This window comes from Staurois parvus, unplaced genomic scaffold (assembly GCF_062004578.1).
Source record: "Staurois parvus isolate SC_StPar_1 unplaced genomic scaffold, SC_StPar_1.0 ptg000827l, whole genome shotgun sequence".
Taxonomy (NCBI): domain Eukaryota; kingdom Metazoa; phylum Chordata; class Amphibia; order Anura; family Ranidae; genus Staurois; species Staurois parvus.
The window spans coordinates 8,547,595-8,562,471 of record NW_028318623.1 but is presented as its reverse complement, the minus strand read 5'-3'; the positions used below and the strand labels follow the sequence as shown (position 1 = coordinate 8,562,471).

The window sequence follows — 14,877 nt, the reverse complement described above, 5'->3', positions numbered from 1 at the left end:
GTGTGATTTAATTTATCTTATTACATAGTTAAAAGTCCATCTAGTTCAACCAAAAAAAAAAAAGTTATAATCCTATACCCACAGTTGATCCAGAGGAAGGCAAAAAACCCAGCAAACTATGATCCAATTAGCTCCTACGGGGGGAAAATTCCTTCCTTATCCGCCGAAAGGCAATCAGATATTCCCTGGATCAACGTTACCTATACATGTTAGTATCCAGTTATATTCTGTGTATATAGGAAAGAATCCAGGCCTTTTTTAAAGCAATGCACTGAGCTGGCCAGAACCAACTCTTGAGGGAGTCTATTCCACATTTTCACAGCTCCAGACATAAAGAGTGCCCCCTTGTCCTCTGTGATGACCTCAGGGTGAATAGCTCTACCCCGAGTTCACTATATGAACCACTGATGTATTATACATGGAGATCATATCCCCCCTTATGTATTATACATGGAGATCATATCCCCCCTTATGTATTATACATGGAGATCATATCCCCCCTTATGTATTATACATGGAGATCATATCCCCCCTTATGTATTATACATGGAGATCATATCCCCCCTTATGTATTATACATGGAGATCATATCCCCCCTTATGTATTATACATGGAGATCATATCCCCCTTATGTATTATACATGGAGATCATATCCCCCCTTATGTATTATACATGGAGATCATATCCCCCCTTATGTATTATACATGGAGACCATATCCCCCTTATGTATTATACATGGAGATCATATCCCCCTTATGTATTATACATGGAGCTCATATCCCCCCTTATGTATTATACATGGAGATCATATCCCCCCTTATGTATTATACATGGAGATCATATCCCCCTTATGTATTATACATGGAGATCATATCCCACCTATGTATTATACATGGAGATCATATCCCCTCTTATGTATTATACATGGAGATCATATCCCCTCTTATGTATTATACATGGAGATCATATCCCCCCTTATGTATTATACATGGAGATCATATCCCCCCTTATGTATTATACATGGAGATCATATCCCCCTTATGTATTATACATGGAGATCATATCCCCTCTTATGTATTATACATGGAGATCATATCCCCCCTTATGTATTATACATGGAGATCATATCCCCCCTTATGTATTATACATGGAGATCATATCCCCCTTATGTATTATACATGGAGATCATATCCCCCCTATGTATTATACATGGAGATCATATCCCCTCTTATGTATTATACATGGAGATCATATCCCCCCTTAATATCCTCTTCTCAAGAGAGAATGAATTAAATTCCTTTAATCTTTCCTCATAGCTGAGCTCCTCCATGCCTCTTATCAGTTTGGTTGCCCTTCTCTGTACTTTCTCCAGTTCCTCAATGTTCTTTTTGTAAATTGGTGCCCAAAACTGAACTGCATATTCCAGATGAGGTATTACTAATGATTTGTACCGGGGAAATGATATCTCTCTCTCTGGAGTCTATACCTCTTATAATACAAGAGAGGATTTTTCTCGCTTCAGAAACCGCAGCTTGGCATTGCATGCCATTATTAAGTTTATGATCTCCCAGATCCTTCTCCACCATTGATTCCCCCAGTTGTACCCCCCTAGTATATATGATGCATGCATATTCTTAGCCCCCAAGTGCATAACCTTACATTTATCAACATTAAACTTAATTTGCCTCATAGTTACCCATTTAAACAGAGCATTGAGGTCGGCTTGTAAGATGGAGACATCCTGTAAGGACGTTAATCCACTGAAAAGCTTGGTGTCATCTGCAAAGACTGAAATGGTATTCATAATCCCAGACCCATTATTGTTTATAATTATATTAAAAAGTAAAGGTCCCAACACTGAACCTTGGGGTACACCACTGACACCCCTAGACCATTCAAAGCATGAATCATTAACCATTACTCTGAATACAATCTTTTAGCCAGTTTTCTATCCATTTACATACAGATTTTTCTAAGCCTGTAGACTTTACCTTACACATTAGCCGTGTGTGGGGAACTGTGTCAAATGCTTTTGCAAAATTCAAGTATACCATATCCACCGCCACCCATCTGTCCAGGTATACCACATCCACCACCACCCTTCTGTCCAAGTATACCACGTCCACCTCCACCCCTCTGTCCAAGGTTTTACTTACCTCATAAAAAGAAATCAGATTTGTTTGACAACTTCTATCTTTCATGAATCTATGCTGTCTGTTGCTTAAAATATTTTTTTTCCTGCAAGAACTCATCTATATGGTCTTTTATTAAACTCTCCAGTATCTTCCCAACTATAGAAATTAAACTAACAGTCTATATTTACTTGGTAAAGATTTTGACCCCTTTTTAAATATTGGCACCACATTGACCTTACACCAATCCAGTGGTACTATGCCAGTCATTAAAGATTCCCTAAAAATTAGAAACAATGGCTTTGAAATGACAGAGCTCAATTCTTTAAGGACCCGTGGGTGTATGCCATCTGGTCCAGGTGCTTTATTCACCTTTACAATGTCTAAATATTTTTGGATCATATCAGTTGTGAGCCAATGTGGATCATCTGGGGCTGTGTCAATACCATGCCCATTTTGGAGAAGAGCTCCCCTGTGCTCCTTTGTATACACAGAGCTGCAGAAGGTATTTAATAAATTTACCTTTTCTGTGTCCCCAGTCACCCACTCTAGATTATTTTGTAAAGGGTCTACATGCTCAGACGCAACCTTTTTATTATTAATAAATATTTTTTTATTATTAATATATTTGAAGATTTTTGGGTGGTTTGTCCTGCTACCTTTTTCAATCTGTCGTTCGTTTTCAATTCTTGTGGCCTTGATTTCCTTTTTACATATTCTGTTATGTTTAAACGATGATAGCGTTCCATCAATGTTAAATTTTATAAAAGCTCTTTTCTTATTATCTATAACTTTTTTAACTTTGGTGATAAGCCACATAGGTTTGATTTTTAGCCTTTTAAACTTGTTACCCATATATATTTTGCAGTGTGTTCACATACAGTCTTTTTGAAGAATTCCCATTTCTGTGTTGTGTTCATCGATGCCAATATTCCCTTCCAGTCTAAGTCTTGGAGAGCAGCTCTCAGCCTTGGAAAATTAGCTATCTTAAAGTTGAGTGTTTTTATTTTTTTCCCGTATGTGCTTGTTGTTTACAGCTAACAATAAATGAAATCATGTTATAGTCACTGCTACCCAGATGTTCTTTTAAATGGACATTAGTAAAACGCTATGCATGGGCTGAGATTACCAGGTTCAGCAGAGCATCATTCCTAGTTGGGGCCTCCATGTACTGCACCATAACAGTGTCCTCTAGTAGGTTTATTTTTTTTTTGCCCTTTAATTGTTCCTGTAGTGCCATTACTCCAGTCAATTTTCGGGTAGTTAAAATCCCCCATTATTATCACTGTCCCAGCCCTTGTGATCTGTGCAAGGAGCTGAGTCTCCACCTCCTCATTAACCTCATTGGCCTATAACAAACTCCAGTGATTACCTTTGTAGTACGCACCCCTATGTGCAGTTCCACCCATAATGCTTCAGCCTCATCACACTCTCCATCAACTAGGTCCCCTTTCACAATCGCTCTGAGATCACTTCTCACATAGAGACAGACACCACCACCTTTCCTTTTTACCCTGTCTCTCCTGTCTCTACTTATGTAGCACCATCAATTTACCCAGCTCTCACATATATATTGTACATTCACATCAGTCCCTGCCCTCAAGGAGCGTACAATCCAAGGTCCCTAACTCACATTCATACATACACGTACTAGGGCCAATTTAGGCAGGAGCCAATTAATCTACCAGCATGTCTTTGGAGTGTGGGAGGAAACCCACTCCAGTCAGGTAGTGCCATGGTTGGGATTCAAACCGATGACTCTAGTGCTGCTAAGTCAGAGTGCTAACCACTTAGCCACTGTGCTCTTATTGCCAAGAGTGGCAAAGGAATCTCATTTTGGAAAGGTGTGTCATAAGAAACCATGACTTTTTAGGAGCACTAACCTTTCACATTAAAGTGGTTCTAAAGGCAGAAGGTTTTTTCACCTTAATGCATTCTTTGCATTAAGGCAAAAAACCTTTTGGATTCAGCTCCCCCCCTCAACAACCCTAATACATACCTGAGCCCCATCTCGATCTAATGATGTTCATGCTCTCCTTGATCTCTCTCTTCTCATTGGTGCCCCATTGGCTCCTGCTGCTGTCAATCACAGTCAGTGAGAGAGTGGGAAGCAGGGTCGAGCTGCACTCTGTGTGTGAATGACCAATGTCCATTCACAGGAATGTGGCTCGGGAGAGCCTGCTCGAGTGCCCTCCATAGCAAGAGGCTTGCTATTGGGGGGAACTCGGCAGGGGGGAGGAGCCAGGACTGCTGGCTGGGGACCCAAAAAGAAGAGGATTGGGACTGCTCTGTGCAAAAGCATTGTACAGAGCAGGTAAGTATAATTTTTTTTTTTATTACAACCTTTAGAATCACTTTAATGTAATAATTTGTGTGGCACAATTTCAGAAATCTGTCCCTACCATGTGAAGACCAATTGTGTTCTGTCCCAGGCTAGAGGTTCCCAGTCCTCCACTGACCAGAACATGATTGATCTGCATAGAAGATTCTTCTTATCTAAAAATGAATGCCTCATTTCCACACCCTAGAGAGGGTACAGCTGTCAGTTACCTCCCTAAGGAGCAAAAAAAGAACTCTCGTTATCACAAGGAGATTCTGCTATGTTATGTAGGATCAATGTACTGCATGTAGAATTCCTGAAACCATTGGCTAAAAATCATTGTCCCTAACACCGGATTGATAGATATTTCACCATTTATAATTTATAGGCATTCTAAAATATGGTCAACAGGTACTCTGTAGCTTGGCTACGAAGTTTGCAAGACACTTACAAGTTAGGGTGAGTGGATTGCTGGTTGCTTTATTCAAGTAGTTGGCGACCTCACACTTGAAAGCCCCCTGTTCGTTCCTTGTGACCGGACTGATGATGAGGGTTGAATTATTGTCGGTAAGCTGATATCGCGGGTTCCGTGGCAGTGGGGACTCCATGAATTTCCACTCATAGCTTACATTTGTTCCATATGATGAACACTTCAGAGCCACGGAATCCTTGTCCACAGTGATGGGACGGGTAACATTATTGCTAAGAGTCACTTCAGAAACTCTCACTGTCAATGAGAACACAGTAGATGGGTTAAAGAGCAACCCCAGACAACGAGTACAATTACTGAAATGTTTGTTTCTCAGGAAACCTTACAAATGTAAGTCCATTCCTTTTACCATAACCACTTACCCTCCGGAAGGATTTACCCCCTTCCTGACTCGGCCATTTTTTGTGTTACCTTAAATGACAATTGCACGGTCATGCAACACTGTACCCAAACAAAATTTATATCATTTTTTTTCACACAAATAGAGCTTTCTTTTTGTGGTATTTGATCACCACCTGTTTCTTTTTTTTTGCGATATAAACAAAACTGACAATTTTGAGAAAAAAAACAAGCATTTTTACTTTCTGTTATAACATATAAAAATGAAATCTTTTGATAAATTTAGGCCAAAATGTAAAAACAAATTCTAATAAGTGTATTTTGATTGGTTTGTGTGAAAGTCGGAGCATTTACAAACTATGGGAAATACGAGGGGCCTTCAAAAAGTTTCAGCACATTTCTACATATTTATTATATATTAAAAAAAAGTGGAGACTTTTTGAAGAACCCTCGTATTACTGGAATTTGTATTATATGATCCTGCTGCTGATGTTCCCTGAACTGAAGAAGTGGTTCATCTTTTAGCTCAGTTTTTGAAGTGTAAGTTTGTAGCCCTAAAGTTGTCCAGATAACGGCTTGCTTTTGGAATTAATTCAGCGGGTGTTTATCCATCTACATCTGGGGGCCAATTAGATCCTTTGGAGCCATAAAGTGTCAAGGTCCATGGCTTGCTTTTGGAATTTGGATTGCGCATTTTGACCCGTCCATAACTGGGGGTCAATTTGGTCTGGTAAGAGGCAGAATTTTTTGGGTGATGGTGATGGTGGATTCTCTTTATCTTCCTGACCAGATTTGAAGCATTTATGACAGCATTGGTGTCCCAGTGGAGAGGGGCTTATTTTATTATTATATTTCCATTACATGCGAATTGGACTTTCAATTTATTTCACAACCTTTTGGTTATATGAAGTATCACACCTTTATGTTTTACTGTTTTATCATTATTATTGTTTTTTTTAATACTACTAATGATGGTGATCAGCGACTTATCACAAGACTGCGGTAGTGCGGTGGGCAATGTGATACTAACTGACACAGGGGGAACTAACTGCCATTGAAATTAATAGAGTGATCAGTGCTAATAAAATGCACTGTCACTGTAAATAATGACACTGGGCAGGAAGGAACTAACATCTAAGGCGAGCAAGGGGTTAACTGTGTGCCTAGCAATGTGAAATGTGTGCTGCTTTTACCAAGGATCTTGCTGTTTTTATTCCCTGCTTAGTTCTGTTTACAATGACAGAGCTGTGTTCAGTGCCCATCACCGGGTCCCAGCGGTCAATCGTTGGTAGGAACCCAGTGATTGGCATGTGCTGTAATGAATCACAGCACGGACGGGCCTGCGGACGCACATTCAGAAACATCTTGAGCTGGCCATAGACATTTGAATCGTGGTCACTTCAGCAGGAACTGGGTAAGATTTGATCCATGTATGGGCTATAGCTGCTAACAGTAAACATTGTGTTCTGCCGGCCAGGAAGGCTCCTCACCGACAGAAAACAATAGCGCTGCAGTAGGGATTCAAGTGATTTTCTTTCTTTCCACCCATGGTGGAAGGAAAGAGAATCACACAACCTACGGGCTGATTTAGTTTTTCATGAAATAAGTCTTAACTAACCGGAGGTGGCCACACACCAATAGAATTTCCTATGTGTTTTTCATTCCGGAAAAATCATATGTATTGTAATTCAACCTGTTTAGTACTTCTTGGATTCCATTTCAAACACTAGGTCTGAATGAAACTTTAAAAAATAGAATTCTGAATTCTATTTTTTTCTTAGCTATCTTTAGCACATCAGATATACTGCTACACGGCAGCACGGGTGAGCAAAATCACGTATATAAACGTGATTTTGCATTTCCGGGGAGGGGGCGCGCGTGCCAGTGCCGGGTGATTATCAACAATCAACGTCGGGGAGGAAGAATGTTTGTTTACAAACAGTCTTCCTCCCTGTCAGCTCCAGCACAAGGCACAGCACAGCCATCCCAATCAGTGTGCTTACAGTGAAGCACACCCCCCGTCCCTTAGTAAAATACTCCCTACACACAGTTAACCCTTTGATCACCCCTCACATTAACCTTTTCCTGCCCAGTGTCATTAGTACAGTGTCAGTACTGCTTTTTAGCATTGATCACTGTATTGGTGTCACTGGGGATGTCAGTGACACCAAGTTAGTTCCCCCCTCAGTGTCAGAATGCCCCCCGCAGTCCCGCAGTTCTGCTAAAAGTTGCTGATCGCTGCCATTACTAGTAGGGGAAAAAAAATCCCAGTATCTATACCGCCATTTGTAAACACTATAACTTTCACTTAAACCAATTAATTTACACGTATTGGGTTTTTTTTAGCAGAATGTAGCAGAATACATTTTGGCCTAAATTTATGAGGAAATTTGATTTTTTAAATTTTTTTACTGGACATATTTAATAGCAAAAAGTCCAAAATATAATTTTTTTTCTCAAAATTGTCGGTCTTTTTTTACTTATAGCGCAAAATATAAAAAATGCACAGGCAATCAAATAACACCAAAAAGAAAGCTCAATTCGTGGGAAAAAAAATTCATCTGTGTGTGGCATTGCATGAGCACTCAATTGTCAGTTAAAGTAACGCAGCGCCGTATAGCAAAAAATGGCCTGGTCAGGAAGGGGGTTAATTACTCTGGAGGGCAAGTGGTTAATCTGGTTCTCACCTGCAACATCTATGAACTGAGGTATGCTTCTGTTCTGGCTCACTGGATTCTGGATGACACAGCTGTAGTATCCAGTGTCGATGTCCAGGATTGGATTGAAATCCAAGATGGTGCTGGAATCATTGCAGGACAGATGGGGCTTGCTACAATCAATGATGTGATCATTTTGATAGAAGTAGACATTGTGCACTGTCTGAACACCCGCAGCACACGTTAGACGAAGGGTGGTACCATTCACTGGGCGGATGGATGAAGAAACATTCAAAGTTGGAGAAGTGAGCAGGTCTGTGGAGTAAACCAAAATAAGAAAAGTTAGAATTTTAGTCTTTGAAACACAACCAACTACTGTAGAAACCATATCACACGTGAGGAGAGAACAACCAACGAAGTTAAATCTGTTTTACCAACTTTCTGTTTCAATATGTTTATTGGTTTTGAGCATGAACATAAGAAATCAAAAGCAAGCATATGAATTGCCTGCGAAAAAGCTAAATAATGAGTAATCATTACAGACTGATCAATAAGGGTTACAGTCATGGTAACCAAAGTAAAAGAACTCTGAATCATTGGGATGATACTGATAAGTTGAAAATTCAAAAAATCTATGTCCATAAAATCTACTTTCAGTCAATGGAGGGGAAGCTCCTCTCCTGCAGCCAACCCTATAGGGCGGTAACTGCGGAGAAAAGAGGATCATAGGCAAGAGAAAAGGGGGAGGGGAGGGAAGGAGGTAACTTGGACTTGGAAGTCCTGAGGGGAGCTGTCAGACAAGACCCAAACAGGTCGGTTGCAGTGAAGGGAACTCATATGTTCCACAGTTCCCAGACCTTGAGAACGTTGGCATGTGAATCATTCAGAATACTGGACATTTGTTCATGAAGCATCATTGCAGTCATATGTATCTTCACCCCTGTAAGGCTACACACCAGATCTTCCAGGCTTGAGCTATGGTCCATTTGGCTGAAATAAAAAAATATGTATCCACCTTCTGCTGTGATGCATATAAACTGGTTATTGGGCAGTGTAACAGGATCAAATTTGCATCCCTAGGGGCCGTTAGATGGAAAAGGGTCTAGAGAAAGCCAAAACCCTAGACCAGAACCCCGCTAGTTTTGGGCAGGACTACAAGATATGCATCCACAGTTACAGAAACATCTGTTACTACTCTCGGGGTAAGCATGGTTAACTCAGGCAGAGACCCAGTACCATCTTAATAGGACCTTGTATGTTGCTTCAAATGTACCGGTAATTGTATTGAAGGAGCATTTGGCAACTATCTTCCAAGCCTTACTCCAGTCCTCCAAATCTAAGGGGTAATGGAGGTCCTGATCCCATTGGGATATATTAGAGGGATGAAGGGCATCCATTCAAGGATGCATAGATAACCAAGATGAGGTTTTACCAACTTTTAATATTGCTGGTCAAGAAGAAGGCAAAATAGAGAAAACAATGAAAATCAATGACAATCCTGGTATTTTCCTGGATCAGCACTTCAACTGATGAATTCTATTAATTACATATGAAGATATCACTTCCAGTGCAAATCTTTATTCAAAATAATGTAAACTCTTGATCATCATCACTTTACTTAGCACAGAACCTAAAAGTATGATAACCTGTACAGTGTAGTATCTTATTCTAAGCGGAGGGGGAAAAGAATGGTCAATAAACAGCCCAATATTGTCACGTTAATGGACCAGTGCCCAAACATAGGACAAAGTGCAAGGGAGTATGAATTGTGCATGCCTTCAATTTGACTTTCACGTGTAACAATCCAACATCCATAGGTCATGTAGGAACTCCAGCCTGAGTAATAGTAATTCCAAGTGTTGAAATAACTTGCTATCCTAATGGCTCCTGTTCGAAGTTCGTGGTTGAACTTTCAGTAGGTTTGAATGTTTGACCGCGAATTGAACAAGGTGGTGTTCAGCCCATCACTATTAACCACTCATGCAAGTGGATTTCTCACTTCTAATGAGTGTCAAGAAGATACTTTAGCATTACCAGCCATATAGATATTGACGTCACCTTAATCCGATCACATGGTGCCATGAACCCTGGGACAGATGTTAATTGTTGGGAGGTTTACCAATCAGCCTAAGACTTTCTGACATTATGGGCATTAAATTATTGAAAATATAACAGTCTGGTTTCACAAGTTTGCATGCCCCTGTCATGTTCTTGGACAAGCAATATTTGCCTTCATACATTTCATGACACCATGGTAACTGGATTAAGATGACTGTGTTACCCATATGGCTGCTAATGCTATTATATGTTCCTGACACTAATAGAACTAAAAGAAAGCCACTTAGATGAGAAAATAATCCAGTTTAATGTGACTACCTTTTGCTAGCTGTACCATGACTTGGATAAATGAAAACATCCACAAAAGCTAACTCCTTCAATGCTTCCACCAACATACATAGCCTGCCTGTATGCCTTGCAATGATGTCATACACGCTCTCCTTGATGATTCATCAGAATGCATGGAAAATCCCATAGCTCAATAACTGCTCTGCATGAACTTTTTTAATAGTTATGGCTTTAGCAGTTAGATATAACCAGAAACTCCATGGCTAGATCCACCCACCCAGGTCACCAAGGAAAAAAATGATTGCTGGCTGAACTCACTGGTGTTCATTAAAATTAAAAATACAAGCTTTAAATAGACCTTTTCACCTCAAATGGGAAGTTCTGCTCTTCCTCCTGCTCCCCTAAACCACTATATTTGGAATAATTTTTTTTTTGAGGGTGGGGGGTAGGTACCTGGTTTAGACAGGCACCCACTCCCACTTTCAGTTGTATCACTGTGGAATGTGGCAGATCCGCCAGAAGTTCTTCACCCCACCCACCCACAGCCTTCTGCTTCTGGGACCTGTGTTCTGTCCCAAAAGGTTGTGGCTCACACATGTGCAATAGGCAGCCGGCTGTGAAGCTGCAAAGAGTCACAGCTGGCTGCCCACAGTTAACATGCTGGCGGACCAAAGACCAACAAAGAAGTAGCTCGGGTGAGGACAGCTCTGGCTCCAAGGACAAGTAAATGTCTGCTTATTAAGAGTCAGCAGCTACAGATCTTGTAGCTGCTGACTTTTAATTTTTGCAGAACTGACTGAAGCTTGTCTTTAAAGCGGAGCGCCGCCCAAAAGGGGAAGTTCCGCTTTAAGGACTGCTCCCCGCTCCCCATTAAGGATTGGCACCTTTGGGGATTGGGGGGGAGCGGGTACCCGAATTTGACAGGTACCCTCTCCCATTTCCGGTCCGATCGCCTAGGCGTGTCCTCCCTCCCTTCCTCCCTGTAGTCTTTTGGGACACGTGACAGGTCCCAGAAGACTACAGGACCATTCATGAAACGCAGCGCTACTCGCGCATGCGCATTGGGTACCCACTGAATATGCCGGCCTCCTGGAATCCAGAACGGCCAGTGAAACGGGCTGCAGGGGACACACCACAGGACCGAGGGACAGGTAAGTGGCTGTTTTTTAAAAGTCGGCAGCTACAGTTTTTGTAGCTGCTGACTTTTATTTTTTGATAGGTGGAACTCCGCTTTAAGCCTACCATATACATATAGATTTCCTCCACTAAACCCATACAGCGAGGATGGACGAATCTACTGCTGCAGCTATTGTATTTTGACAGCCAGACCTGTCAGCTATCAAAATTCCTGAACATCTGATTAGATGCAGGTGCACAGATACTGTGTGGCCAACAGTTTTATGTCTGACTCCTTCAACTGTTCATTTAAGGGATATTGAGGTGGCCAACAATTCATTCCATGTTATTACACAAAACTTAATTTCTGAACTTATTTGTTTTGGTTTCTTTGTATGTATGGATTGCATGGGTTGTTACCAACATGTGGTGAAAATTTCATGTGAATAGCACCTTTATAAATATGTTGACACTTTGACACCTTTATAAATATGATGACACTTATTTTGCCTGTCGTAGACATATATATATATATATATATATATATATATAGTATATACAATATATATATATATAATATATATATATATATATATATATATTATACAGTAAATACTATATACACTGTATTTTTTATATATATATATATATATATATAATTTATTTCTTTTTAATATATATATTTTTTAGTCTAAGTAGAGAGAAGTCATAATGGTTGGGCAAAGTGAATATCCCATTTAAATTAAAATTTTTAATATTTTTAATTTTAAAATTTTATTTTAGTTTATTAAAGAGAAATATTTAAAACATGAATATATGTAGTAACAAGTGACAAAGTAATTCTATCTTATTCCTGGAAAAACAAATAAAGATAATTGAGTTTATGAGTTCAAATTCCAGCCAGGAAGCTTGGATAATTATTATATGGAAAGATACTGGTATGAGGAAGTTCAACACTTTATTATCTGGTGAAATGTCTGACAACTGGAAATTTGTTTATAACTATGTGAACGATTACATGAAAAGCCATACAGAGACCATGATAACTATAGAAGGCTTTAAAATAATATTAAAAAAAATGTCATATGAACAAACTATACCCAATCAACCAAATTAAAGGCTAGATTCAATAAAAAGGTGCACATAGGCAGAGGCAAGACCACTGCAGTTCATCCTTATTGATCTAATTTATCTAAACTGAAATGTAATTGGTTGCAGCGGTTACCTTTATTTTGTATATCATTTTTTTGTCATTCTGTACAGTCAACCAAGCACCCAGTGCTCTCCTCTTCCCACTCCAAATTGCTCGTTGGGCAGAGAAAGAGCAGCAACAGGCTCATCAGTTCATCTCTCTGCTTCTACTGCTCCTTCCTACTGTCAGTGTAGTCCCTGTCAGTACATTTGAATGCAGAGCACTTGATTAGCTCCAATTCCTGCCCCTCCCTCTCCCAGTCTGAGTGTTACTGTGTGGGTGTTATGGGTGATAGGAGATGATGTTGGTTTGATTGATGGGATATAATCTATTGTATCTATTGTACAATGCTCATACAAATATGTATACATTTATAAAAAAGGCATTAAAAAAACAACACCAAGGAAACCATTGCAGAAGGAATAAAATAACACATGCTGTATAAATGTATATACATAAAAATGAAATTAATAATATACACAAAAATTAATACATAGAAAATACAACTGATATTGCTAGTATTCATATAGGGGACTAAGTGTTATAGTCTCTTTCAAACAAACAACCGTGTCAGCTGGAAAATCCAGAGTAGATGTATACAATACATAATACATAATGAAACAATGAATACATGTATATATTTCCTTTAAAAGGTAACCAATTAATTAAAACACTAGCCCACATCATATCAGCATGTCTAATATATAATATATAAAATGGTCTTAAAATAACCTAAACAGATCAATAAATAATGCACTGATCTCTCATCATAAATCTAAAAGGATCATAAGGGATGTAATTGTGTAAAGAATTGTATTCTTCCTTCCACGTTTATGGGAACTTAGTGGAAAGACAAATATATATATATAAAATTGCTAAGAACTCCAATAGGTGAATGGAGTGACCACAAAGCATGGAGCATCAATTTATCAAGGCACTGAAATCCAATCCCTCATTGAGACCTCTCGGAGCCAGTGTACCAAGATGATGGATCCAAAAGGTCTCCCTCTGGCATAATTTCTGATTACGCCTTCCAGTATCCACATCTTCCACTATACTTTCTAACCCAAAGACCTTCAGACCTGCAGGGTTCATATCATGCCTCTCTTGAAAGTGGCTGGGGATAGAATGTCTTTCTTGCTCACATTTGATGTTTCTTTTATGCTCCCCAAAACTGATGCATAAAGTATGTGAAGTATGGCCAACATACAAAAGTCCACAGGGACAAATGAGGCAGTAAACCACATACTGTGAACCACAATTGATTAACTGTCTGATGCTATGCGTGGTAAGAAGGAAGCTGCACAAGTTCCTGCAACAATGGTCTATGTAACTCCCCATGTTACTAGTAATGCTATCAAACCCAGATAAGACTGCTCTCCCAGGTGGATTAGTGGGATCCTTGTGAATCATGGGGATGTTGTAGAAATGAGGGGTGTCACGTACCTGATGGGAGACTGAATTGACTACGTCGGCCTCACTTGTGTCACTAGCTCTGACCCCGCTGAGGTTGGAACAGAGGGAGTCTAGGGACCAGGTGGACAAGAGCGCCAGAGGTTGTTGTTTGCAGCTCTTGCAGATGATGACCTTGAAAGGCAGATGATCCTCTGATTTAGGCACCGTAATAACAGACAGAGCAGGTTCTGTGGATTGCCAGACGTGCAACAGAGCAAGGTTGGTAGCAAGGACAAGAGACTGGAGCAGGGTCATAGGATAGCCAGGGTCATCAACAGTCCGGCAGCGCGGTACAGAATCAGAAGGAAAAGCCAAAGTCAGGAGCAGAGCCGAATTCAGGAACCGGTAGCAGGAGAGTAATCGAAGTCGGGTCAGGAACAAGCCGGGGTTGGTAACGGAGGAATCGTACAGGAACAAGCAGGACACAGGGGGGAGCTGAAGACCAGTCAGCACTGAACCTGAGCAGAGGCTCTCCTTAAATGGGCCGTCTGGCGCCAATCTTTGCCGTGCGTGTGCACCTGCGTGTGCGCGATCGTGCGTTCCTGCGCACATGCGCACAACCGGCAATTCTCCTGTGGGAATTCCTATGTGCATGCGCGTTCCCGATCGCGATTCTTCTTGCCGGAAATCCCTTACAAGGGGTCAAAGGGAAAGACCTGCACAAAAAGTGCCATACGTGTTTGTTTAAGACCCCATCCCTCAATGTTTGATCTAGCAATATTTGTATTGCCCTATTGGGTCTCCTGTCAATTTCTCATACATCTGTGTGTCCACATCTCCATGTAATCTAATGGCCTTTGCCAGATAATTTTCTCTGCTCTGGATGACC

General features: G+C 40.3%; 1 protein-coding gene across 2 annotated transcripts in view; it reads right to left on the bottom strand.

Moving 5' to 3' along the window:
- LOC149443914 (pregnancy-specific beta-1-glycoprotein 7-like) overlaps nucleotides 1-14,877 on the bottom strand; it is a 70,274-nt gene that overhangs the window by 34,925 nt on the left and 20,472 nt on the right. For both annotated transcript variants that reach the window (XM_089655146.1, XM_089655147.1), the window contains exons 3-4: nucleotides 7,970-8,254; nucleotides 4,905-5,180 (exon numbers count right to left, since the gene is read on the bottom strand). In XM_089655146.1, the coding sequence (XP_089511272.1) occupies nucleotides 4,905-5,180; nucleotides 7,970-8,254 (561 nt within the window). The remainder of the gene's footprint in view (nucleotides 1-4,904; nucleotides 5,181-7,969; nucleotides 8,255-14,877) is intronic.